This window comes from Oncorhynchus nerka, linkage group LG8 (genome assembly GCF_034236695.1).
Source record: "Oncorhynchus nerka isolate Pitt River linkage group LG8, Oner_Uvic_2.0, whole genome shotgun sequence".
Taxonomy (NCBI): domain Eukaryota; kingdom Metazoa; phylum Chordata; class Actinopteri; order Salmoniformes; family Salmonidae; genus Oncorhynchus; species Oncorhynchus nerka.
Window position 1 is genome coordinate 61,491,482 of NC_088403.1, and position 25,000 is coordinate 61,516,481.

Here is a 25,000-nt window from a genome sequence, read left to right on the forward strand (position 1 = left end):
CTGAAACGTGGTCGTTCCCTCCTCTCTCTGCTCTGTGACTTGCCACTTCATTTCCGTAGGCACCACTCAGAACCTGGCCTCTCTGCACCGCGTGGCACGGCCATGTAACAGGGATCCCCAATGTAATCTAATGTTACACCAATACACCCTGTTGTTCTCTCTCCCTCCTTCCTCCCTCCTTCCCTCCCTCTGTCTTTCATTGTGTTTGCCCATGGGGAACAACAGGGCACACTCAGGACCTTTCCACCTGCTCTGTGAGTAGAGAGGTGAGGAGGGTGGAGGGAGGGAGAGAGGGAGGGGGGGGACGTATTTTAACACGACACTTGATCTGTTCCATTCTTTTTATCCCCCTAGCCATCCCCCCCTAGCCCCCCCTCACCCCCTAGCCCCCCACCGCCCCACCACGTCTCACTCATTATTATTTTATTCCTGTTATCCCTGCTGCCGGTAAGACGATAGGTCACACACACACACACACATACACACACACACACACACATACACACACACACACACAAAGACACACACACACATATATACACACACACACACACACACACACACAAAGACACACACACACAAAGACACCGGGTGAGTAACAGTGCAGGGGCCAGTCACTCTTAAGCAGAGAGTGGATGCAGGTGTCCCGGTTTATAATGCCTGTTTTACATTAGATCCACCCCTGATTCAGGAAAGGTGACATGCTTTGTGGATCCTTCAGTGTGTTTTCCTACGGCATGACAAAGACTTCCTTTGTTAGCCAATGATTCTATTCAACATATATATATATATATGATATATATATATCATTTTTTGTTGTCGCTCAGTCTACTGGTCTGTTTTGGCTCTTTCCACTTACTTTTATCCTGTAAGTTGAATATAACACATTAACACATTAGTATACATTGTGGGTTTTATAGCTGTCTCTAATGTTGTTTTCAAATGATTTTGTACAACATTTTGCTGAAGGGACCCAGCAGTGATAATTGCTGTGCTTCTACACCTGTATTGCTTGCTGTTAGGGGTTCTAGGCTGGGTTTCTGTACAGCACTTTGAGATATCAGCTGATGTGAGAAGGGCTTTATAAATACATTGATAAGATGCTATCACATAGCATCTTAGAGGGGCGACAGGCATTAAACCAACAACCATCCTCACATTTCAAATGATCTCCCCAAAATGGACACCCAATCTCCTACTCTGTAATTAGATCTAATAAGACTGGATCTGAAACTGAGACAATGCAACAAACACTGAGATATGTTGGGTCTTGTTTTTCCTGATTTCTTCATTGGAAAGGGGACAGAGGATAAAGAGGTACTTGGTAAGTGCACTCGAAGAAGGGCCTTTGAAGGATGGGTCTATTTTACATGGAGGATCAGCGTGAATATCTCAGTCATCAGACAGCGATATGGGGCCCTGATAGCTTCTCAGCCCTTTGATGCCCTTATCCCTCCGCCTATCTCTGGAAACGCGCATTTCACCGGGCACACAGAGATACAGCTGTTTAAACCGAGATAGCACTGGTTATCGTGTGTGTGTGTGTGTGTGTGTGTGTGTGTGTGTAGCGTTTGTTAGAAATACACATATATGCTCGTGCACACGCACAAACAAACACACACACACACACACACACACACACACACACACACACACAGTCCTGTGGTCCCAAGAGTAGAACAGTGTATTGAAACTCCAATCTCCTTGTTCATTCCTATAGAAATACCTACCATGTGCCCAACTCCAGTCACTTAGTTCAATCCTATGGTAATACCTACCATGTGCCCAACTCCAGTCACTTAGTTCAATCCTATGGAAATACCTACCATGTGCCCAACTCCAGTCACTTAGTTCAATCCTATGGAAATACCTACCATGTGCCCAACTCCAGTCACTTAGTTCATTCCTATGAAAATACCTACCATGTGCCCAACTCCAGTCACTTAGTTCAATCCTATGGAAATACCTGCCTTCGCTGCTAAACATCCTTCTTTCATTCAGGGAAACAGTAGAGAGAAAACTCCCTGACAGTTAAAATAATGTGCCTCTCCGCTTCCCTCCCAAATGATATTCATGTTTGTTCTGTTTTTCACCTTGCCTGGAGAACACATGGGGATTGACTGGACAGAAGCTAAACATACATTTAATTTAGTTTGCACCTCGGCTGTTGCAGCCCTCGGCGGCATCCTCATCTTTTTTCTGCATATCTTCATTATCTGAAGAGTGCTTTCATCTTAATTCCATTTCTATCACTCAAGCGTCACTGGCTCTGACCTTACCTGATCTTAATGGAGATAAGAGGATAAGAGCGCAGAAGGAGGGAGATATAGAGGATGTCATAATGTAGATGGAGGGAGATATCGAGGGTGTCATACTGTAGATGGAGGGAGATATAGAGGGTGTCATACTGTAGATGGAGGCAGATAAAGAGGATGTCATACTGTAGATGGAGGGAGATATAGAGGGTGTCATAATGTAGATGGAGGGAGATAAAGAGGGTGTCATAATATAGATGGAGGGAGATATAGAGGGTGTCATAATATAGATGGAGGGAGATATAGAGGGTGTCATAATGTAGATGGATGGAGATAAAAGAGGGTGTCATAATGTAGATAAAAGAGGGTGTCATAATGTAGATGGATGGAGATAAAAGAGGGTGTCATAATGTAGATGGAGGGAGATAAAGAGGGTGGCAGGTGAAGGGAGAGGTGGTCTAAAGTTAAAGAAGTATCAGTCCCTTTGTCCCTCCCTCCCTCCCTCCCTCATCCTGGGCCTCCTGTTCTCCCTCCCTCCCTCCATCGCTCTGGGCCTCCTGTTCTCCCTCCCTCCATCCATCGCCCTGGGCCTCCTGTTCTCCCTCCCTCCCTCCATCGCCCTGGGCCTCCTGTTCTCCCTCCCTCCCTCAATCGCCCTGGGCCTCCTGTTCTCCCTCCCTCCCTCCCTCCATCACCCTGTGCCTCTTGTTCTCCCTCCCTCCATCACCCTGGACCTCCTGTTCTCCCTCCCTCCATCACCCTGTGCCTCCTGTTCTCCCTCCCTCCCTCCATCACCCTGTGCCTCTTGTTCTCCCTCCCTCCATCGCCCTGGGCCTCCTGTTCTCCCTCCCTCCCTCCATCGCCCTGGGCCTCCTGTTCTCCCTCCCTCCATCCATCGCCCTGGGCCTCCTGTTCTCCCTCCCTCCCTCCCTCACCCTGGGCCTCCTGTTCTCCCTCCCTCCCTCCATCACCCTGTGCCTCTTGTTCTCCCTCCCTCCATCGCCCTGGGCCTCCTGTTCTCCATCCATCGCCCTGGGCTTCCTGTTCTCCCTCCCTCACCCTGGGCATCCTGTTCTCCCTCCCTCCCTCCATCACCCTGTGCCTCCTGTTCTCCCTCCATCACCCTGGGCCTCCTGTTCTCCCTCCCTCCCTCAATCGCCCTGGGCCTCTTGTTCTCCCTCCCTCCCTCACCCTGTGCCTCCTGTTCTCCCTCCATCACCCTGGGCCTCCTGTTCTCCCTCCCTCCCTCAATCGCCCTGGGCCTCTTGTTCTCCCTCCCTCACCCTGTGCCTCCTGTTCTCCCTCCCTCCCTCCCTCCATCGCCCTGGGTCTCCTGTTCTCCCTCCCTCCATCCATCACCCTGGGCCTCCTGTTCTCCCTCCCTCCATCCATCGCCCTGGGCCTCCTGTTCTCCCTCCCTCCCTCCATCGCCCTGGGCTTCCTGTTCTCCCTCCCTCCCTCCATCACCCTGGGCCTCCTGTTCTCCCTCCCTCCATCGCCCTGGACCTCCTGTTCTCCCTCCCTCCATCCATCACCCTGGGCCTCCTGTTCTCCCTCCCTCCATCCATCACCCTGGGCCTCCTGTTCTCCCTCCCTCCCTCCATCGCCCTGGACCTCCTGTTCTCCCTCCCTCCATCACCCTGTGCCTCCTGTTCTCCCTCCCTCCCTCCATCACCCTGTGCCTCTTGTTCTCCCTCCCTCCCTCCATCGCCCTGGGCCTCCTGTTCTCCCTCCCTCCCTCCATCGCCCTGGGCCTCCTGTTCTCCCTCCCTCCATCCATCGCCCTGGGCCTCCTGTTCTCCCTCCCTCCCTCCCTCACCCTGGACCTCCTGTTCTCCCTCCCTCCCTCCATCACCCTGTGCCTCTTGTTCTCCCTCCCTCCATCGCCCTGGGCCTCCTGTTCTCCCTCCCTCCATCCATCGCCCTGGGCCTCCTGTTCTCCCTCCCTCCATCCATCGCCCTGGGCCTCCTGTTCTCCCTCCCTCCCTCCATCGCCCTGGGCTTCCTGTTCTCCCTCCCTCACCCTGGGCATCCTGTTCTCCCTCCCTCCCTCCCTCCATCACCCTGTGCCTCCTGTTCTCCCTCCCTCACCCTGTGCCTCCTGTTCTCCCTCCATCACCCTGGGCCTCCTGTTCTCCCTCCCTCCCTCAATCGCCCTGGGCCTCTTGTTCTACCTCCCTCCCTCACCCTGTGCCTCCTGTTCTCCCTCCCTCCCTCCATCGCCCTGGGTCTCCTGTTCTCCCTCCCTCCATCCATCACCCTGGGCCTCCTGTTCTCCCTCCCTCCATCCATCGCCCTGGGCCTCCTGTTCTCCCTCCCTCCCTCCATCGCCCTGGGCTTCCTGTTCTCCCTCCCTCCCTCCATCACCCTGGGCCTCCTGTTCTCCCTCCCTCCATCGCCCTGGACCTCCTGTTCTCCCTCCCTCCATCCATCACCCTGGGCCTCCTGTTCTCCCTCCCTCCCTCCCTCCATCACCCTGGGCCTCCTTTTCTCCCTTCCTCACTCCATCATCCTGGGCCTCGTGTTCTCCCTCCCTCCCTCCCTCCCTCCATCACCCTGGTCCTCATGTTCTCCCATCTCCCACCTCCTCCCTCCACCATCCTGGGCCTCCTATTCTCCCATCTCCCACCTCTGCCCTCCTCCCTCCACCACCCGGAACCTCCTGTTCTCCTTCCCTCACTCCATCACCCTGGACCTCCTGTTCTCCCTCCCTCCCTCCCTCGCCCTGGGCCTCCTGTTCTCCCTCCCTCCCTCCATCACCCTGGGCCTCCTGTTCTCCCACCTCCTCCCTCCACCATCCTGGGCCTCCTGTTCTCCCTCCCTCCCTCCATCACCCTGGGCCTCCTGTTCTCCCATCTCCTCCCTCCTCCCTCCACCATCCTGGGCCTCCTGTTCTCCCTCTGTCTGTCTGTGTTTATTTTCTAAAACATTACTGGTTAATTACTCATTTGTAATAATTGTTCTCTTAATCGCTTGTGTCATAATCGTCCCTGACAGAAGCGGGAGGATGGGATATTACGCCGTTCAGGAGGAAATGGAATGTGATGGGTAAGGACGTTTGGTAGGGGTTTACGAGGTTTCTGATGTAGCCCCTAGATAGTTTCACAGCGCTGCATCAGAGTGTGGATGGATGGTTACATGATGTTTGGTTATTACTAGTATTTTACTGGTGCTCAGGTATTCACCTTGAATGAAGACAAAAATACCTTTCCTCTAAATCAAATCAAATCAAATGTATTTATATTGCCCTTCGTACATCAGCTGATATCTCAAAGTGCTGTACAGAAACCCAGCCTAAAACCGCAAACAACAAGCAATGCAGGTGTTGCAGCACGTTGGCTAGGAAAAACTCTACTGGTTTGATCCTCTGTGAAACGGCCAGGAGAATCACAATCTGAAGAAAAAAAGAAACTGTGTGGAAAGAGAGAAGATGCCAATCTACACACACACACACACATTTATGATCCATGCCTGCATCAACACTGTACTCTCAAACAGAATGTCTCATTAACAGTTAATGCAGATATTCTGTATGTCTGTATGTCTCTCTCTCTCTCTCTCTCTCTCTCTCTCTGTCTCACTCTGTCTGTCTGTCTGTCTGTCTGTCTGTCTGTCTGTCTGTCTGTCTGTCTGTCTGTCTGTCTGTCTGTCTGTCTGTCTGTCTGTCTGTCTGTCTGTCTGTCTGTCTGTCTGTCTGTCTGTCTGCCTGTCTGTCTGTCTGTCTGTCTGTCTGTCTGTCTGTCTCTCTCTCTCTCTCTCTCTCTCTCTCTCTCTCTCTCTCCCTCTCCCTCTCTCTCTCTCTCTCTCTCTCTCTCTCCCTCTCTCTCTCTCTCTCTCTCTCTCTCTGTCCCTGATCCCCTAAATGCTGGTTATCTGTCATCAGTGACACTGGATGGTAAATAAAGAGACTTTTATCAGCCTCATTAAAGCCTATAAAGCGCTCAACACTAGCCCTCTCTCTCTCTCTCTCTTTCTCTTAATTTACATTTAAATGTATGGCCTTTATTGGCATGGGAAATGTATGTTTATGGTTGCCCAAGCAAGTGAAATAGATAATTAACTAAAGTAAATTAACAGTAAACATTACACGTACAAAAGTTCAAAAACATTAAAGACAAATGTCATATTGTGAATATATACAGTGTTTCTCTCTCTCTCTGTCATTCCCTTGCGCTCTCTCTCTCTCTCTCTCTCTCTCACTCTCTCTCTCTCTCTGTCATTCCCTTGCTCTCTCTCTCTCTCTCTCTCTCTCTTTCTCTCTCTCTCTCTGTCTCTCTCTCTCTCTCTCTCTCTCTCTCTCTCTCTCTGTCATTCCCTTGCTCTCTCTCTCTCTCTCTCTCTCTCTCTCTCTCTCTCTCTCTCTCTCTCTCTCTCTCTCTCTCTCTCTCTGTCATGGTCTGGCTGTGTGTGGTTGTCATTGAACAGGAGCCAGGAAGGAGATGCTGTCACACCTCAGCCCTGAGCGTGTACTAGGCCTAACATACACAAATCTGTTCTGGGATCAGTGAAACGGGAACACAGAGGACCTTTGTTTTACCAGACATCTGTCTGAGAGCAGTTTGACCTAGACATCAAGTCAGAAGGGTCCATCTTTTGTTTACCTGCCTTTTGACCACAGAAATCCATAGTCAACAACCCAATTGAGCATTTTGTCATCAATTGTACTGTACTTAGTGGTTTGGCGTTAACACGTGAACAGCCATATTTACTGCTAGGAATGCTCATCTTGTCTCTCGGGGATGTCTTTCATCATCCTTACTGCTGATGCCCAGTCCTTTGTCACAACAAACTAACGTTACCATGAGGATGAGGCCTGTCACACACTGACAGTAGTGGGTCAATTCTCAGCCACCGTTGTGGTGTTCGTACTGTACACACACACACACACACACACAAAACACACACACACACACACACACACACACACACCTAGGCAGGGCACTGAGACTGACGTATCTGACATGACAGAGTCACACGCCCATACACTGTTGTGCACACATGTGGATAGAAACACAAACACACACACACGTGGACTTACTCATAGAAGAGGTTGTTGCACACACACACACACTCAAAATAATGGGTCAGTCAAAAGTCCACAAACACAGAGTAATATAAATTGTAGGTCATGTGAGCATGAGTATTGGTAGCCAGCCTCTATGTAAGTTAAACCATGGCTGTGCCATGTGGTGGAGCAACCCGTTTTCACATTGTCTACGGCACAGAGACACGCACGAGCAGCCAAGTTATTCATTAGAAAACTGTAGCTATCCGATGTCGTTGATTGACATGACATGGCTAGTGTTTTAGTAAGAGTTGAAATAAGCCTGGTCCCCCCCCCCTCCGTGCCTGAACAATAACCCTCCTTCATGCATTATGAAAGACGTACTCATCCCTTTCAATCCGTGTGTGTCCTTCAACTCTACACCTGTAACTCTTTACCCCATCAATCATATCACACATTTACTTTTCATCATATGACTCATGCAGAGCCATGCATAGAGACGCATCAACAAACCCCATAAAGACTGTAGGTAATTGTTAGCGCTGCTAGCTATCTTAATCCACAGCCACTCAAAAGCCAACCCTCCTCCTTCCCGAAAGGCACTTCTATTTTCTCATTCAGCTCAGGTCAGAGGTTGGATCAGATTTTGAAGGCGTAAAAAGCGCCCCCCCCCCCCTCCGAATAGTATCTCTGTTACAGCAGTGGCTTAATCCCCCACTTGAAGAGCAATTAAAAGTTTAGCCACAGAAAGTAACCATGTGTGAGCTTTCCTTTTTCTCTTTATATCTCAGTGGCTCTATGGTTGGTCTCTCTCTCTCTCTCTCTCTCTCTCTCTCTCTCTCTCTCTCTCTCCACTCTCTGTCTCTCTTTCTGTGGCTCTGTGGTCTCTCTCTCTCTATCTCTCCTCTCTCTGTCTCTCTTTCTGTGGCTCTGTGGTCTCTCTCTCTCTATCTCTCCTCTCTCTGTCTCTCTTTCTGTGGCTCTGTGGTCTCTCTCTCTCTCTCTCTCTCTGTGGTGCCCCTCCGGCTGAAGGCATGGGGGTGCATGCTAATAGAAAAAGAGAGGAGGACTCAAACACATTGTGACTAAACAATAAGAACTGAGGAGGGAGTAAAATAAGGAGTACATGGAGCTCTGTGTGTCTGTGCCTCACTCTCTTTCTTCATCCCTCTCTCCCTCTCTTTCTTCATCCTTCTCTCCCTCTCTCCCTCTCTTTCTTCATCCTTCTCTCTCTCTCTCTCTCTCCCTCTCCCTCCCTCTCTTTCTCCATCCTTCTCTCCTTCTCTCCCTCTCTCCCTCTCTCTCTCTCCTTCTCTCCCTCTATCCCTCTCTTTCGTCCTCTCTCTCCCTCTCTCCCTCTCCCTCTCTTCCTCTCTTTCATCCTCTCTCTCTTCCTCTCTCCCTCCCTCCCTCTTCCCTCTCTCCCTCCCTTTCGTCCTCCTTCTCTCCCTCTCTCCCTCTATTTCATCCTCCTTCTCTCCCTCTCTCCCTCTCTCTCTCCTTCTCTCCCTCTCTCCCTCTCTCCCTCTCTTTCGTCCTCTCTCTTCCTCTCTCCCTCTCTCCCTCTCCCTCTCTCCCTCTCTTTCATCCTCCCTCTCCCTCTCTCCCTCCCTTTCGTCCTCCTTCTCTCCCTCTCTCCCTCTCTCCCTCTCTTCCTCTCTCCCTCTCTTTCTTCATCCTTCTCTCCCTCTCTAAAGTGTCTCCCATGGCACTAGGCTGATTAAGCAGTGAACACACATGGGGAAAACACTGTTGGTTGGCAACAACTTTGTGCCATAAACCCCCCCTGTCCCTCCTCTCCCCTCTCCAACCATATTCTCTGGCATCAGTGGGTAAAAGAGATTAGCCAGACCTTCATGTTGGGGCTGTGCCGCTGTCTGTTCACATTCACTAAGCCTCCATTGCTCACCTGGGCATGTTTTATTTATCGATATATTAATCTATATATTTGATGATATATTCATCTATGTATTTCATTATTTATTCAACTAAATATTTAAATTATACATTCCTCTTTATATTCAGTCACATATTCCTCTATATATTTAATTATATATTCAACTATATGTTTAACTATATATTCTGCTGTATATTTAATGATATTCTTCTGTATATTTAATGATATATTAATCTATATATTTATTGATATATTCCTCTATATATTTCATGATATATTCTTCTGTATATTTCATGATATATTCAACTATATATTTAGTGATATATTCATCTATATATTTTATGCGATATTTCTTTATATATTTGATGATTTAATCATCTATATATTTAATTATATATTCCTCTATATATTTAATTATATATTCATACATATTTAAATGTATATTAATATATATGTTTAAGTATATATTCATCTTTACATTTCATGATATTTTCATCTATATATTTAATGATATATTCATCCATATATTTCGTTATATTAACAAGGTGATGAAAGTTCAATAAAAAACCCAAGGGAGCAACACTAGTGGTATTAGCACAATTATTCAAGGGCATTTGATTGATATCATGTCATTAGATCATAAAATTACACCAGGATAGAAACAGAGCAGGTTTTATTTGATTTATTTATTTAACCTTTATTTAACAAGGCAAGTCAGTCAAAGAGTAAGGAAAAAATACTAGCAGTAGCAGAATTGAGGTGAGTCGTTTAATCAGTAGAGGGTGATTTGAATAAACCCACAACTTCTCCGACTACAGGAAAACAAACTTTGGTACACCTGTGGGCTTTCAAAGAGCGAGTCGGAGCCACTTCCCGGGAGTGAAAGGCTAGCATTCACCTCCATTACAGCGTTACCCAACATGTGCAACAATGCACAGAGATCCCAGAGACACTGGACACTGGACAAGTGAGAGGATTTATGGCTGAAAAGGCATCAATGTGTCTGAAAGCCTCTCTGTCTAGGAACATTTTTTAGATCCACTGAAGTGAAACAGAAAAAACCCACATTTCTTTTGACTCGGAGGCCAAAGACCGAAACAAGACACGGAGTGTTGAGTGTTGTTTGACTTTTTCATTTGGTGCTTGGAACAAAGCAGACCCGGTGTGGGTGGAATGTGTGTGGAGGAGGAGTGTTGGGAGATGTAGAAGAAGAGAGGCGGAGGTCGAGAGATGAAAACAAGCTTGACGGGGTCAACGCTATCACTCATGGGGAGCAAGATACCTGAGATTCCCCAGGTGGAGAACGAGGCAGCACCCCTATACCCCTCTAACCACACCCCCTCCCTGCCCTAACCTCAGAGTCTCTTACTCCCATCCTACCCACCTTATACCCTCCTCAGGGCTCCACCAAAACAGGTGAAGAGTCAACCGTGTTGGGGTATCTGTATCCATCCCTCTAGGCCATCTGAGGTCCGAGATGAGTTCAACTCAGATTGTTTCCTGGGTAAGCCGAGAGGCTAGTAATTAAAGTGATGTAACTGAATAGCACACAAACAGAACCTAACCCCTGCTCATCAAGTCACAATTGATCTGCACTCAGACATGAATTCGTACCGTGTTGGTTTCATGTAACTCAAGCAGGAATGTGCTTTCTTATCCATTTCTATTTCTTTACTATGACTAGCTCCCATTTCACATTCAGCACCATTATCCATGTTGCTACTGCAGTACATGACCTATGCTACGCTAGCCCACTACAGTACATTAGCTATGCTAAGGTAACCCAGTACATGAATAATGCTAAGCTAACCTCCCATGTGGGCCCAGTGTTTGTTTAGAGGGGCTAGCACTTACTGTGTGAGTCTCAGGTGGCAGTGTGTAGTGGGTCGTTGTCGGGTTGCCCATTAAAAATGGAACATGGCAACTTAATTACCGACTGCCACTTCTGGAAATCATGACCTCACTCGTGTGTCACTCGTGTGTCACTAACTCCTCCTCTTCTCTCTATCCGTTATCCCTCTTTTCCTCGCACTCACCTTCCATGTCGTTCTCTTTTTTTTCTCCATCCGTCGTCCTCCGTATCTTTCTCTGTCTCCCTCCCTCTCCCCCTATCTCTCTCTCTCTCTCCATCTGTCAAAGTCTCCTTCTTCTGTGCTTGGCTTCAGTGATAGTAGTGGATGCTGTAGTTAATGTTTACTCTCCTCAGCTCCAGTCAGGCCACACCTCTATTACCTGCTAGCGGGTCTCCACCAACCGCCACGGGCATGTTCAGTTGAAATTACACACGGCATGTTTTCAACCCCCCCTCTCTATTCCTCCATCCATCCCTCCCTCTGTCTCGTCACTCCCCCCGTTCTCAGTCCACAAGCTCCAGAGAAGCCTGGCTTAATTGTGAATTCAGTCATGTGCTAGAATTTGGTTCATGGCAAAGTCTTATTCAAAGAATAACAGTGGGGATCTAGGACATAGGATAATAATGTAGTGTTAACATGGACGGAGGGAGAAGGAAACACTATGTATTCCATATGTATATCGCATGTGCCTTTATGACTTGAACAAGAACGTCATAGCAGTATACCAACAGTTGTTCAAGCTAACACACACACACACACACACACACACACACACACGCACATCTTAATCGACATTCCTGTATAGTGATTAATTTCGATTGATTGGTTGTTGTGGTACTACTAAGAATGCAGAACATAAATATATTGTTGTCAAGACAATCTGCTATTCATTCTGTGTTCTGCTGAGATAACACAATAGATCAACTCAAGCACAAATCAACTCTTCCTGACAACTGTTCAGCTCTTTCAATTAGGGACTTCAGGAGGAAATGAAAATAAAATCGGAGGTCACACGTTATTGACGTGAACAGCACAACAAAACAGCTTTCTTATTGGCTCCAGGACCCAGTATGACACGTACCGGTAGGCTGGCATGTGTTTTGACTTTAGATTCAGGATCTAGCCTGGGAGCCTGAGCCGGCCAACCACAGCAACCACAGACTGACCACAGTATATCCCAGTAACCTGTGACTAGTTCAGTTTAGTCTGTTCATTTGGCTGGAATGACTAAGGCGTTCAATCGGTAGTACAGGCAGAGAGGCAGGCAGAGACCCTGTAGTGCTAGCCGGGGCCAGAGAGGCAGGCAGAGACCCTGTAGCGCTAGCCGGGGCCAGAAAGGAAGGCAGAGACCCTGTAGTGCTAGCCGGGGCCAGAGAGGCAGGCAGAGACCCTGTAGTGCTAGCCGGGGCCAGAAAGGAAGGCAGAGACCCTGTAGCGCTAGCCGGGGCCAGAGAGGCAGGCAGAGACCCTGTAGCGCTAGCCGGGGCCAGAAAGGAAGGCAGAGACCCTGTAGTGCTAGCCGGGGCCAGAGAGGCAGGCAGAGACCCTGTAGTGCTAGCCGGGGCCAGAGAGGCAGGCAGAGACCCTGTAGCGCTAGCCGGGGCCAGAAAGGAAGGCAGAGACCCTGTAGTGCTAGCCGGGGCCAGAGTGGAAGGCAGAGACCCTGTAGTGCTAGCCGGGGCCAGACAGGAAGGCAGAGACCCTGTAGTGCTAGCCGGGGCCAGAGAGGAAGGCAGAGACCCTGTAGCGCTAGCCGGGGCCAGAGAGGAAGGCAGAGACCCTGTAGTGCTAGCCGGGGCCAGAGAGGAAGGCAGAGACCCTGTAGCGCTAGCCGGGGCCAGAGAGGCAGGCAGAGACCCTGTAGCGCTAGCCGGGGCCAGAAAGGAAGGCAGAGACCCTGTAGTGCTAGCCGGGGCCAGAGAGGCAGGCAGAGACCCTGTAGCGCTAGCCGGGGCCAGAGGGGCAGGCAGAGACCCTGTAGCGCTAGCCGGGGCCAGAAAGGAAGGCAGAGACCCTGTAGTGCTAGCCGAGGCCAGAGAGGCAGGCAGAGACCCTGTAGTGCTAGCCGGGGCCAGAGAGGCAGGCAGAGACCCTGTAGCGCTAGCCGGGGCCAGAAAGGAAGGCAGAGACCCTGTAGTGCTAGCCGGGGCCAGAGAGGAAGGCAGAGATCCTGTAGTGCTAGCCGGGGCCAGACAGGAAGGCAGAGACCCTGTAGTGCTAGCCGGGGCCAGAGAGGAAGGCAGAGACCCTGTAGCGCTAGCCGGGGCCAGAGAGGAAGGCAGAGACCCTGTAGTGCTAGCCGGGGCCAGAGAGGAAGGCAGAGACCCTGTAGTGCTAGCCGGGGCCAGAGAGGCAGGCAGAGACCCTGTAGCGCTAGCCGGGGCCAGAGAGGCAGGCAGAGACCCTGTAGTGCTAGCCGGGGCCAGAGAGGCAGGCAGAGACCCTGTAGCGCTAGCCGGGGCCAGAAAGGAAGGCAGAGACCCTGTAGTGCTAGCCGGGGCCAGGGAGGAAGGCAGAGACCCTGTAGTGCTAGCCGGGGCCAGAAAGGAAGGCAGAGACCCTGTAGTGCTAGCCGGGGCCAGAGAGGAAGGCAGAGACCCTGTAGTGCTAGCCGGGGCCAGAGAGGCAGGCAGAGACCCTGTAGCGCTAGCCGGGGCCAGAAAGGAAGGAAGAGACCCTGTAGTGCTAGCCAGGGCCAGAGAGGAAGGCAGAGACCCTGTAGTGCTAGCCGGGGCCAGAAAGGAAGGCAGAGACCCTGTAGTGCTAGCCGGGGCCAGAGAGGAAGGCAGAGACCCTGTAGTGCTAGCCGGGGCCAGAGAGGAAGGCAGAGACCCTGTAGTGCTAGCCGGGGCCAGAGAGGATGGCAGAGACCCTGTAGCGCTGTTGTTAATTGTAAACAAATTGACAACAGAATTTTAGCACACTTATAGAGAAGGGCATTCAACATGTACTGCACTGACACAAATGACTGATGATTGGTTGAAAGATTGTGGGAGCTGTACAATTAGATTTCAGTGCAGCCTTTGATATTATTGACAATAACCTATTATTGAGAAAACGTATTTGTTATAGCTATTCCACCTCAGCCATATTGTGGATTCAGCGCTATATTTCTAATACAACTCAGAGGGTTTTCTTTAATGGATGCTTCTCTAATGTCAAACATGTAAAATGTGGTGTACCGCAGGGCAGCTTTCTAGGTCCTCTACTATTTTCTATGTTTACCAATGGCCTGCCACTGGCATTAAACAAAGCATGTGTGTGCATGTATGCTTATGATTCAACCATATACGCATCAGCAACCACAGCTAATGAAGTTACTAAAAGCCTTAACAAAGAGTAGCGGTCTGTGTTGTAATAAACTGGTCTTGAACAGAGTCATGACGTTGGCCTGGGGGTAGGTTTATGACAATCATAAATACCTCTTCACCCCTTTTTCCTCTCTCTACCCTACTGATGTTACATTTGCAAACCCCTTGGTTAACATAGAGATTCTGGGAACATCAGAAGGTGGGGGGAAATGAACTATATTCTGGTAATCCGACCAATTGAACATATGCGGTGGTACTTAATTAATATGATGTCAGTTCGGTTGTCATCTCAGACATTCTCATCAATGATAAGATGACATAAACTCTACAGTGGAAGTCTACGCATCAGAGCTATCGGATTCACATGGAATTGTGGTTCAATTATTCGTGATGGGATGACATGTGATTTTAGCTTCTAAAATGTGAGATTTGGGTTTTCATAATGTAGGGCTCTGCTCAATCAGTGGCCCGCCCCTGTGAATGGACAGGGCTAAAACAAACTTTTCAAACACACCCTTCTCTCCCTTCCTATATAAAGCCTTGACGACAATATAACCTGCTGTTCCGAGGACGCGAGGACGACGGTCCGATGTCAGAATGGTTCTGATAATAACTACAGAACGAAGCCAACATCAGCGTGAGCTTTGGTTGCGAATGGTATGAACTTTGAACTCTTATTCACTACAGAAGTTATAGCTCCTAGCCGTTGAGTTAGCAACAGAAGCTACAAACGAGGGTTAGGAAGGAACAGACAGAGTATCCCGTCTATCACACAACGATGTTACTACAACGTATTCAATTTACCAGCAGAGACATTCTTCAAAGGACAAAGGACTCGGTTGGGCAACACGGCCTTCCACCTCTACCACCAACCTACCGAAGGGCAGCTCAGAGTAAATATATATTGCATTTTCCTTTTCCATATGAGCGGTAATTTAGAATTCATAAGATACTGTATTTACGATAGCACAGCTTCTCCCCTTTGTTCCCCAGTCTTCCCGCTCTTTCACTCAAACCCAGCCCCTTTTCTTTTGTGTGACCAGCTGTCATATCTGTTCCGCCCGCTAGGGACGTTTTCCTTTATGACATAATTGGTAATCAAGTTATGATTTAATTATATGTATGTGTAATTCTGTGTGATTAGTTAGGTTTTTGTAAATAATTAATAAAACCCAATGTTGTATTGCTGATTCAACTTGTTAGCCAGGGTTCGTGCAGATAACCAAGAATTTACAACTTTCAGATGAGACTGAATTAAGATGACGATTAATATTACTAGGTCTTTAAGAGTTTATTCGGAAGATAACAGCTCTATAAATATTATTTTGTGGTGCCCGACTCTCTAGTTCAATCAGGTAATATTAATTACGGAGAAATTATTTTATAGAATAGCATGTCATATCACTTAATCCGGCAGCCAAAGACACGACAACAGCTCTAAAACTAAGAGCATTGTATTTGGTACAAATCATCCCCCAAGTTCCAGACCTCAGCTGAATCTGGTAATGAATGGTGTGGCTGGTGAAAACAGGTTGAGGAGACTAAATTACTTGCCGTTATCTTCGATTGTAAACTGTCACAAACGGTCAAAACATATAGATTAAATGGTTGTTAAGATGGGGAGAGGTCTGTCTGTAATAAAGAGATGCTCTGCTTTTTTGACACCACACTCCACAAACCAAGTCCTGCAGGCTCTACTTTTATCTTGTCTTGATTATTGTCCAGTCACACAGTCCATTCAGACCCCTTCCCTTTTTTCCACATTTTGTTATGTTACAGCCTTATTCTAAAATGAATGACATACATTTACACACATACTCCATAACGACAAAGCAAAAACAGATTTTTAGATATGTTTTCAAATTTATATAAAAACAGTACCCTGTTTACATAAGCATTCAGACTCATTGTCATGAGACTCGAAATTGAGCTCAGGTGCATCCTGTTCCATTGATCATCCTTGAGATGTTTCTACAACTGATTAGAGTCCAACTGTGGAAAATTCAATTGATTGGATAGGCAACTGTCTATATAAGGTTCCATAGTTGACAGTGCATGTCAGAGCAAAAACAAAGCCATGAGGTCAATGGAATTGTCCATAAATCTCAGAGACAGGATTGTGTCGAGGCACAGATCTGTGGAAGGGTACCAATACATTTCTGCAGTATTGAACGTCCCCAAGAACACAGTGGCCTCCATCATTCTTAAATGGAATACTTTTGGAACCACCAAGACTCTTCCTAGAGCTGGCCAAACTAAGCAATTGGGGAGAAGAGCCTTGGTCAGGGAGGTGACCAAGCTCCAGAGTTCCTCTGTGGAGATGGGAGAACCTTCCAGAAGGACAACCATCTCTGCAGCACTCCACCAATCAGCCTTTATGGTAGAGTGACCAGACAGATGCCACTCCTCAGTAAAAGGCACAGGACAGACTGCTTGGAGTTTGCCAAAAAGCACATAAAGGAATCTCAGACCATGAGAAACAAGATTCTCTGGTCTGATGAAACCAAGATTGAACTCTTTGGCCTGAATGCCAAGCGCCACATCTGAAGAAAACCAGGTACCACTCATCACCTGGCCAATACCATCCATAAAACCATAAAGCATGGTGGTGGCAGCATCATGGTGTGGGGATATTTTTCAGCAGCTGGGACTGAAAGACTAGTCAGGTTTGAGGGAAAAATGAACGGAGCAAAGTACAGAGAGATCCTTTTTGAAAACCTGTTCCAGAGCGCCCAGGACCTCCGACTGGGGTGAAAGTTCACCTTCCAACAGGACAATGACATGAAGAACACAGCCAAGACAACACAGGAGTGGTTTCGGGAAAGTCTCTGAATGTCGTTGAGTAGCCCAGCCAGAGCCGGATCGAACATCTCTGGAGAGACCTGACAATAGTTGTGCAGTGACGCTCCCCATCCAACCTGACAGAGCTTTAGAGGATCTGCAGAGAAGAATGGGAGAAACTCCCCAAATACAGGTGTTTTTAGATATTTAGCTGCATACCCAAGAAGACTGGAGGCTGTAGTCACTGCCATAAGTGCTTCAACAAAGTACTGAGTAAAGGGTCTGAATACTTACGTACATTTCTGAAAACCTGTTTTGTCTGGGTCAATATTGGGTATTGTGTTTATATTGATGAGGGCAAGACACTATTTAATGACTTTTAGAATAACGTAACAAAATGTGGAAAAAGTGAATACTTTACGAATGCACTGTATGTAGGGGGACCCAACCCCCGAAGTGACTGTATGTAGGGGGACCCAACCCCCGAAGTGACTGTATGTAGGGGGAGCCAACCCCCGAAGTGACTGTATGTAGGGGGAGCCAACCCCCGAAGTGACTGTATGTAGGGGGGGCCAACCCCCGAAGTGACTGTATGTAGGGGGACCCAACCCCCGAAGTGACTGTATGTAGGGGGAGCCAACCCCCGAAGTGACTGTATGTAGGGGGAGCCAACCCCCGAAGTGACTGTATGTAGGGGGATCCAACCCCTGAAGTGACTGTATGTAGGGGGAGCCAAACCCCGAAGTGACTGTATGTAGGGGGAGCCAAACCCCGAAGTGACTGTATGTAGGGGGAGCCAACCCCCGAAGTGACTGTATGTAGGGGGACCCAACCCCTGAAGTGACTGTATGTAGGGGGAGCCAAACCCCGAAGTGACTGTATGTAGGGGGAGCCAACCCCCGAAGTGACTGTATGTAGGGGGAGCCAACCCCTGAAGTGACTGTATGTAGGGGGAGCCAACCCCTGAAGTGACTGTATGTAGGTGGAGCCAACCCCTGAAGTGACTGTATGTAGGGGGAGCCAAACCCCGAAGTGACTGTATGTAGGGGGAGCCAAACCCCGAAGTGACTGTATGTAGGGGGAGCCAACCCCCGAAGTGACTGTATGTAGGGGGAGCCAACCCCTGAAGTGACTGTATGTAGGGGGAGCCAACCCCTGAAGTGACTGTATGTAGTTGGAGCCAACCCCTGAAGTGACTGTATGTAGGGGGAGCCAAACCCCGAAGTGACTGTATGTAGGGGGAGCCAACCCCCGAAGTGACTGTATGCAGGGGGAGCCAACCCCCGAAGTGACTGTATGTAGGGGGAGCCAACCCCTGAAGTGACTGTATGTAGGGGGAGCCAACCCCTGAAGTGACTGTATGTAGGGGGAGCCAACCCCCGAAATAACTCTTTGCAATAAATTCCTATGTGTTGTTTTAGGAATTCAGCATTATCTGCTTTGCTCTCACCAACCCCTATTGTCTCATTGAGGTTCTGTTACCTCGTGTAGTTCTGATATCTCATTGGATCACTACTGTTGGTCAACAACAATGAAGAAGGGATGGAGGGAAGGAGGGAGGCTTTATTTCCCTCTGCCTCTCTGCACGTGACACTCCTAGACAGATCCCTCTGTGACCCTTCTACGTTCTGGACCCTAGGAGGGTGGGGGTGGGGGGGTCTGCATCATTCATGGGGGACGACATGCTTACTGTTGCCTTGTTTCACAGGTGCTGCCACCACACACACTAGGAAACAATGTAGTCTGGAAAGAAATGGCTTCTTATGCAATTGATGTGTTTAGAGGAGAAATGGGTGTTTATAAAATCTCAACAGACCCTCTGGCTATTTCAGTGTGTGTGTGTGTGTGTGTGTGTGTGTGTGTGTGTGTGTGTGTGTGTGTGTGTGTGTTTTTGCACTCCATTTTGGTCCCGAAAACAAATTATAATTTTGTTTTCCCAGAAAATAGAAGGAAACGCAGGTGAACCACATTTATTTATTTATTTTCTCGTTTTTTTTTCTCTTCCCTTTTTTCTCTCAGACTCAATCTTCCTCTCTTTGCTTCGTCCAAGTGTTTCTCTCACAACCACCTCTCTACCAATTAATTTAGCAACAGTCGCTTCATTCGAAAAATACATTTCAGATCCAAACAGGTTTATAAATTGCCGCCTGGGCTGATGAGACAGTGGATTGCACAGTCATACTGAAAAGAGTAAATAAAAGGCATTTCAACATCGTAGACTTAGCCGGTGGTAACTTGTGGAATCGACACTGGCTGGCATGCGATTTTAACCAATCAGCATTAAGGATTAGACCCACCTGATGTATGATCCAGAGTACAGGTTTGAATTTGCTTCTGCTGTATAAACCACCACTTCGTTCAAGCTTGGGATCGATGTCACGCACGGCTCAGACCTTTGTTGTCTGGGAACGAGGTGAGGAGGGGTGGAATAGGTTTTGATATCTAAACGTCATTATCGCAGTGTAATAACACGACCACCCTTCTGGGCCTTCATTTGAATTATGCAACAAATGTTTGACTATGAATATTTATTTCACTTCATTTGTTGAGTTTGGATTGTAATGACATGGAAACATGCTTTAGTACTAAGATTGCTGCATTAGCCAGGGAGAGAAGAACTGGAGAAATAAATACAGAAATGAATGCCAATGTTAACATGCAGAGAGGAGGAGGACACTTTTCCCCAATGGATTTAGAGTCTCTAGCCTCCTGTCGTTGCCTGAGATTCAGAGGCGCTTGAAACAATAATTGTTTCTCCATGCCACAATAACTAAAGGGTTGTCATTTCTGTAGGGATCTGTGTGTGTGTGTGTGTGTGTGTGTGTGTGTGTGTGTGTGTGTGTGTGTGTGTGTGTGTGTGTGTGTGTGTGTGATGGAGATGTCAGGTATGTTTCTTTGTCTGCAATGGTGGTATACATACAGTACTCCCTTAGCTGTAGTTCACAAACCATGTCCAGGGTTTGGAAGCATGGTGCATATTAACGTTGCAATTGTTAATAATGGTTTGTAGTAACTGATAACAGTCAGAGAGAGAGAGAGGAAAAAAGGACAAGAGCAATGGGGTGTCAGGAGGGGAGAGAGGAGGGGAGGAGGGGAGAGGAGACGGGAGGAGGGGAGAGAGGAGGGGAGAGAGGAGGGGAGGAGGGGAGAGGTGACGGGAGGAGGGGAGAGAGGAGGGGAGAGAGGAGGGGAGGAGGGGAGAGGAGACGGGAGGAGGGGAGAGAGGAGGGGAGAGAGGAGGGGAGGGGAGGGGAGAGGGAGACGGGAGGAGGGGAGAGAGGAGGGGAGAGAGGAGGGGAGGAGGGGAGAGGAGACGGGAGGAGGGGAGAGAGGAGGGGAGGAGGGAGAGGAGACGGGAGGAGGGGAGAGGGAGACGGGAGGAGGGGAGAGAGGAGGGGAGAGGTCCAAGGGGTGTCAGGAGGGGAGATGCACAGCTACAGTGGAACTGTGACTGTATGAAATTAATGAATCTCATTATGTAGTTGTTATTCCATTTATTCTGGTAATGACCAAACTAGCCGTTAATTTGTTGCCTCCCTCTGTCATCCTCTCTCTCTCTCTCTTTCTCTCTCTCTCTCTCTCTCTCTCTCTCTCTCTCTCTCTCTCTCTGTCTCCCTCTGTCTCTCTCTCTGTCTCTCTCTCTCTCTCTCTGTCTGTCTGTCTATCTCTCTCTCTCTCTATCTCTCTCTCTCTACTGATTTGTAGTACACCCTGTCCTCAAGCCTCATCAGTTGTTCATGCAAAGCTTTTCTCAACTTGCAGTAAAGCAAACCTATCGCTCCTTCTTGTTAGCTCCAATGTCATCACACACCTCCCATAAGGAGTTTACTCACCTTGTCCCCTTTCAGCCGCAGCGTCCTTCCCTCTTCCTTAGCTGTACTTAACACACCATCAGCAGTGTAGCCTAGTGGTTAGAGCGTTGGACTAGTAACCGGCAGATTGCAAGTTCAAATCCCCGAGCTGACAAGGTACAAAACTGTCGTTCTGCCCCTGCACAGGCAAGTTAACCCACTGTTCCTAGACCAGTTAACCCACTGTTCCTAGACCAGTTAACCCACTGTTCCTAGACCAGTTAACCCACTCTTCCTAGACCAGTTAACCCACTGTTCCTAGATCAGTTAACCCACTATTCCTAGACCAGTTAACCCACTGTTCCTAGACCAGTTAACCCACTGTTCCTAGACCAGTTTAACCCACTGTTCCTAGACCAGTTTAACCCACTGTTCCTAGACCAGTTAACCCACTGTTCCTAGACCAGTTAACCCACTGTTCCTAGACCAGTTAACCCACTGTTCCTAGGCCAGTTAACCCACTGTTCCTAGGCCTTCATTGAAAATAAGAATTTGTTCTTTAACTGACTTGCCTAGTTAAATAAAAAACTAGCTGTCGTATGCACCCCTGTGGGTTTCCAGACGCTCTCAGAGTAGTGAAAGCTCCTCTGTGTACTGTCTACATGTCTTTTAGAAGGAGTTTGGGCATTGGGATGTTATTGTTCAGCCATAATATACATTCCCCTGTGTTAGCCACTCCTATCTCTTGTTTGTGTGTGGACAGGTGCTCGGCATATGATGTGTAGCTTGGAGCGTGATTTCATAGCGTTCGGCTACCAGACCCTTCGCAAGCAAACTTTTTTGTGTGAATTTGCAGCAGTTAACACCCTTACTTCGACTTGAAGTGTAAAAAAGGTCTAGCAACTCCCTTATGGTATACATACAGTACTCCCTTATGGTATACATACAGTACTCCCTTAGTAGTTCACAATACCCCCCACATACAGTACTCCCTTATGGTATACATACAGTACTCCCTTAGTAGTTCACAATACCCCCCACATACAGTACTCCCTTATGGTATACATACAGTACTCCCTTATGGTATACATACAGTACTCCCTTATGGTATACATACAGTACTCCCTTATGGTATACATACAGTACTCCCTTATGGTATACATACAGTACTCCCTTATGGTATACATACAGTACTCCCTTATGGTATACATACAGTACTCCCTTATGGTATACATACAGTACTCCCTTATGGTATACATACAGTACTCCCTTATGGTATACATACAGTACTCCCTTAGTAGTTCACAATACCCCCCACATACAGTACTCCCTTATGGTATACATACAGTACTCCCTTAGTAGTTCACAATACCCCCCACATACAGTACTCCCTTATGGTATACATACAGTACTCCCTTATGGTATACATACAGTACTCCCTTATGGTATACATACAGTACTCCCTTATGGTATACATACAGTACTCCCGTAGTAGTTCACAATACCCCCACATACAGTACTCCCTTCCTCCTGCTGTGTGGTACACATACAGTACTCCCATCCTCCTGCTGTGTGGTACACATACAGTACTCCCTTCCTCCTGCTGTGTGGTATACATACAGTACTCCCTTCCTCCTGCTGTATGGTACACATACAATACTCCCTTCCTCCTGCTGTATGGTACAGTACTCCCTTTCTCCTGCTGTGTGGTATACATACAGTACTCCGTTCCTCCTGCAGTATGGTACACATACAGTACTCCCTTCCTCCTGCTGTATGGTATAAATACAGTACTCCCTTCCTCCTGCTGTGTGGTACACATACAGTACTCCCTTCCTCCTGCTGTGTGGTACACATACAGTACTCCCTTCCTCCTGCTGTGTGGTACACATACAGTACTCCCTTCCTCCTACTGTGTGGTACACATACAGTACTCCCTTCCTCCTGCTGTGTGGTATACATACAGTACTCCCTTCTCCCTGCTGTATGGTATACATACAGTACTCCCTTCCTCTTGCTGTGTGGTACACATACAGTACTCCCTTCCTCCTGCTGTGTGGTATACATACAGTACTCCATTCCTCCTGCAGTATGGTATACATACAGTACTCCCCTCCTCCTGCTGTATGGTACACATACAGTACTCCCTTCCTCCTGCTGTGTGGTACACATACAGTACTCCCTTCCTCCTGCTGTGTGGTATACATACATTACTCCCTTCTCCCTGCTGTATGGTATACATACAGTACTCCCTTCCTCCTGCTGTGTGGTATACATACAGTACTCCCTTCCTCCTGCTGTATGATACACATACAGTACTCCCTTCCTCCTGCTGTATGGTACACATACAGTACTCCCTTCCTCCTGCTGTGTGGTACACATACAGTACTCCCTTCCTCCTGCTGTGTGGTATACATACAGTACTCCCTTCCTCCTGCTGTATGGTACACATACAGTACTCCCTTCCTCCTGCTGTATGATACAGTACTCCCTTTCTCCTGCTGTGTGGTACACATACAGTACTCCCTTCCTCCTGCTGTGTGGTATACATACAGTACTCCCTTCCTCCTGCAGTATGGTACACATACAGTACTCCCTTCCTCCTGCTGTATGGTATAAATACAGTACTCCCTTCCTCCTGCTGTGTGGTACACATACAGTACTCCCATCCTCCTGCTGTGTGGTACACATACAGTACTCCCTTCCTCCTGCTGTGTGGTACACATACAGTACTCCCTTCTCCCTGCTGTATGGTATACATACAGTACTCCCTTCCTCCTGCTGTGTGGTACACATACAGTACTCCCTTCCTCCTGCTGTGTGGTACACATACAGTACTCCCTTCCTCCTGCTGTATGGTACACATACAGTACTCCCTTCCTCCTGCTGTATGGTATACATACAGTACTCCCTTCCTCCTGCTGTGTGGTACACATACAGTACTCCCTTCCTGCTGCTGTGTGGTACACATACAGTACTCCCTTCCTCCTGCTGTATGGTACACATACAGTACTCCCTTCCTCCTACGTTTACCTATTTTATACTTCAACTGTATCCCCTACACTTTTTTAAACTTAACCTCCTGTCCTCTGTGCCACGGATTTGAATCCCCTTTGCCCGGGCGTCCCTCCCTCCCTCCTATAGTCCAGCTAGTGACCCCGACGCCATCTTATTCTCTCTTGTAGCCGTTCCGCCGAGTGACCTTCTCGGTGGTGAGCCAACCCCAGGACCCACACCAGCAGGGATCGCTGCAGAGCTGCTACGACAGCGGGCTGGAGGAGTCGGAGACGCCCAGCAGCAAGAGCTCTTCGGGGGGCCCCAGGCTGGGTGCGCTGCCCCTGCCTGAGGACAGCTACGAGAGGACCACGCCGGATGGCAGTGTCGGTGAGGCTGAGCATATGGAAAATGGTAGGGGCAAACACTAGAGAGCAGATATAAAGTGCAATACACATTGAGACATATATTCTACACTGAGTATACAGGTGAACATCGAGGTAGAAACAGATTGATGTAGATGTTTACTTCCCAACGTGTAGGAGTTCTTGCGTGTAGAGCAAGCAGGTGGTATTGTGCGTTATGGGTGTGAGTTGGATTTTTAAGGTTGATTTTGAACAGGGAAGTGAGGTCTGGATCGTTAGGGAGTGTTTGATATGCCCTCTGGACATGAATACTGCAGCTAGTGCAGGTTGAATTTAATTTGAGACCATGTATGCATTCATCAAGTGAATATAATCTGAAGCACAGGCAGGTTTTGCTTTAGCCTTTGATGCGCGCTCCTCGTCTCGTCTTGAAAGACCTGGGTTAATTTGATTAAGTTTGAGTAGATGTAATACGCTTTTGAATTTATTTCCATATTAGATCAAGGCCTTGGTAGTTAATCTTCCGGTATGTTCTTTGGACCGCGTCCCCTTGCTAGTTGAATTTCATCTAAACCTACTGTTCATCTACCTGGTTGGATTGATTTTCTACGTGATCTTTATTTTTTTGCCCCCCCCCCCTACTTTTCCATGTTCCATTGTATCCTTCGAAGGCATTGAGCTAGATCCTAGAACAAGCTAACTGCAGTACAGATGGATCCGTGAGGATTCACTGTCTGACGTGGTTTAT

The 25,000-nt window shown here is 48.2% G+C and overlaps 1 protein-coding gene across 2 annotated transcripts in view; it reads left to right on the forward strand.

The window, feature by feature from the left end:
* Positions 1–25,000, forward strand: part of LOC115133678 (protocadherin-7-like) — a 237,444-nt gene that overhangs the window by 88,271 nt on the left and 124,173 nt on the right. The window contains exon 2 of one of the 2 annotated variants that reach the window (XM_065021965.1): positions 24,079–24,301. In XM_065021965.1, the coding sequence (XP_064878037.1) occupies positions 24,079–24,301 (223 nt within the window). The remainder of the gene's footprint in view (positions 1–24,078; positions 24,302–25,000) is intronic. The other variant, XM_065021966.1, reaches the window with a different exon arrangement.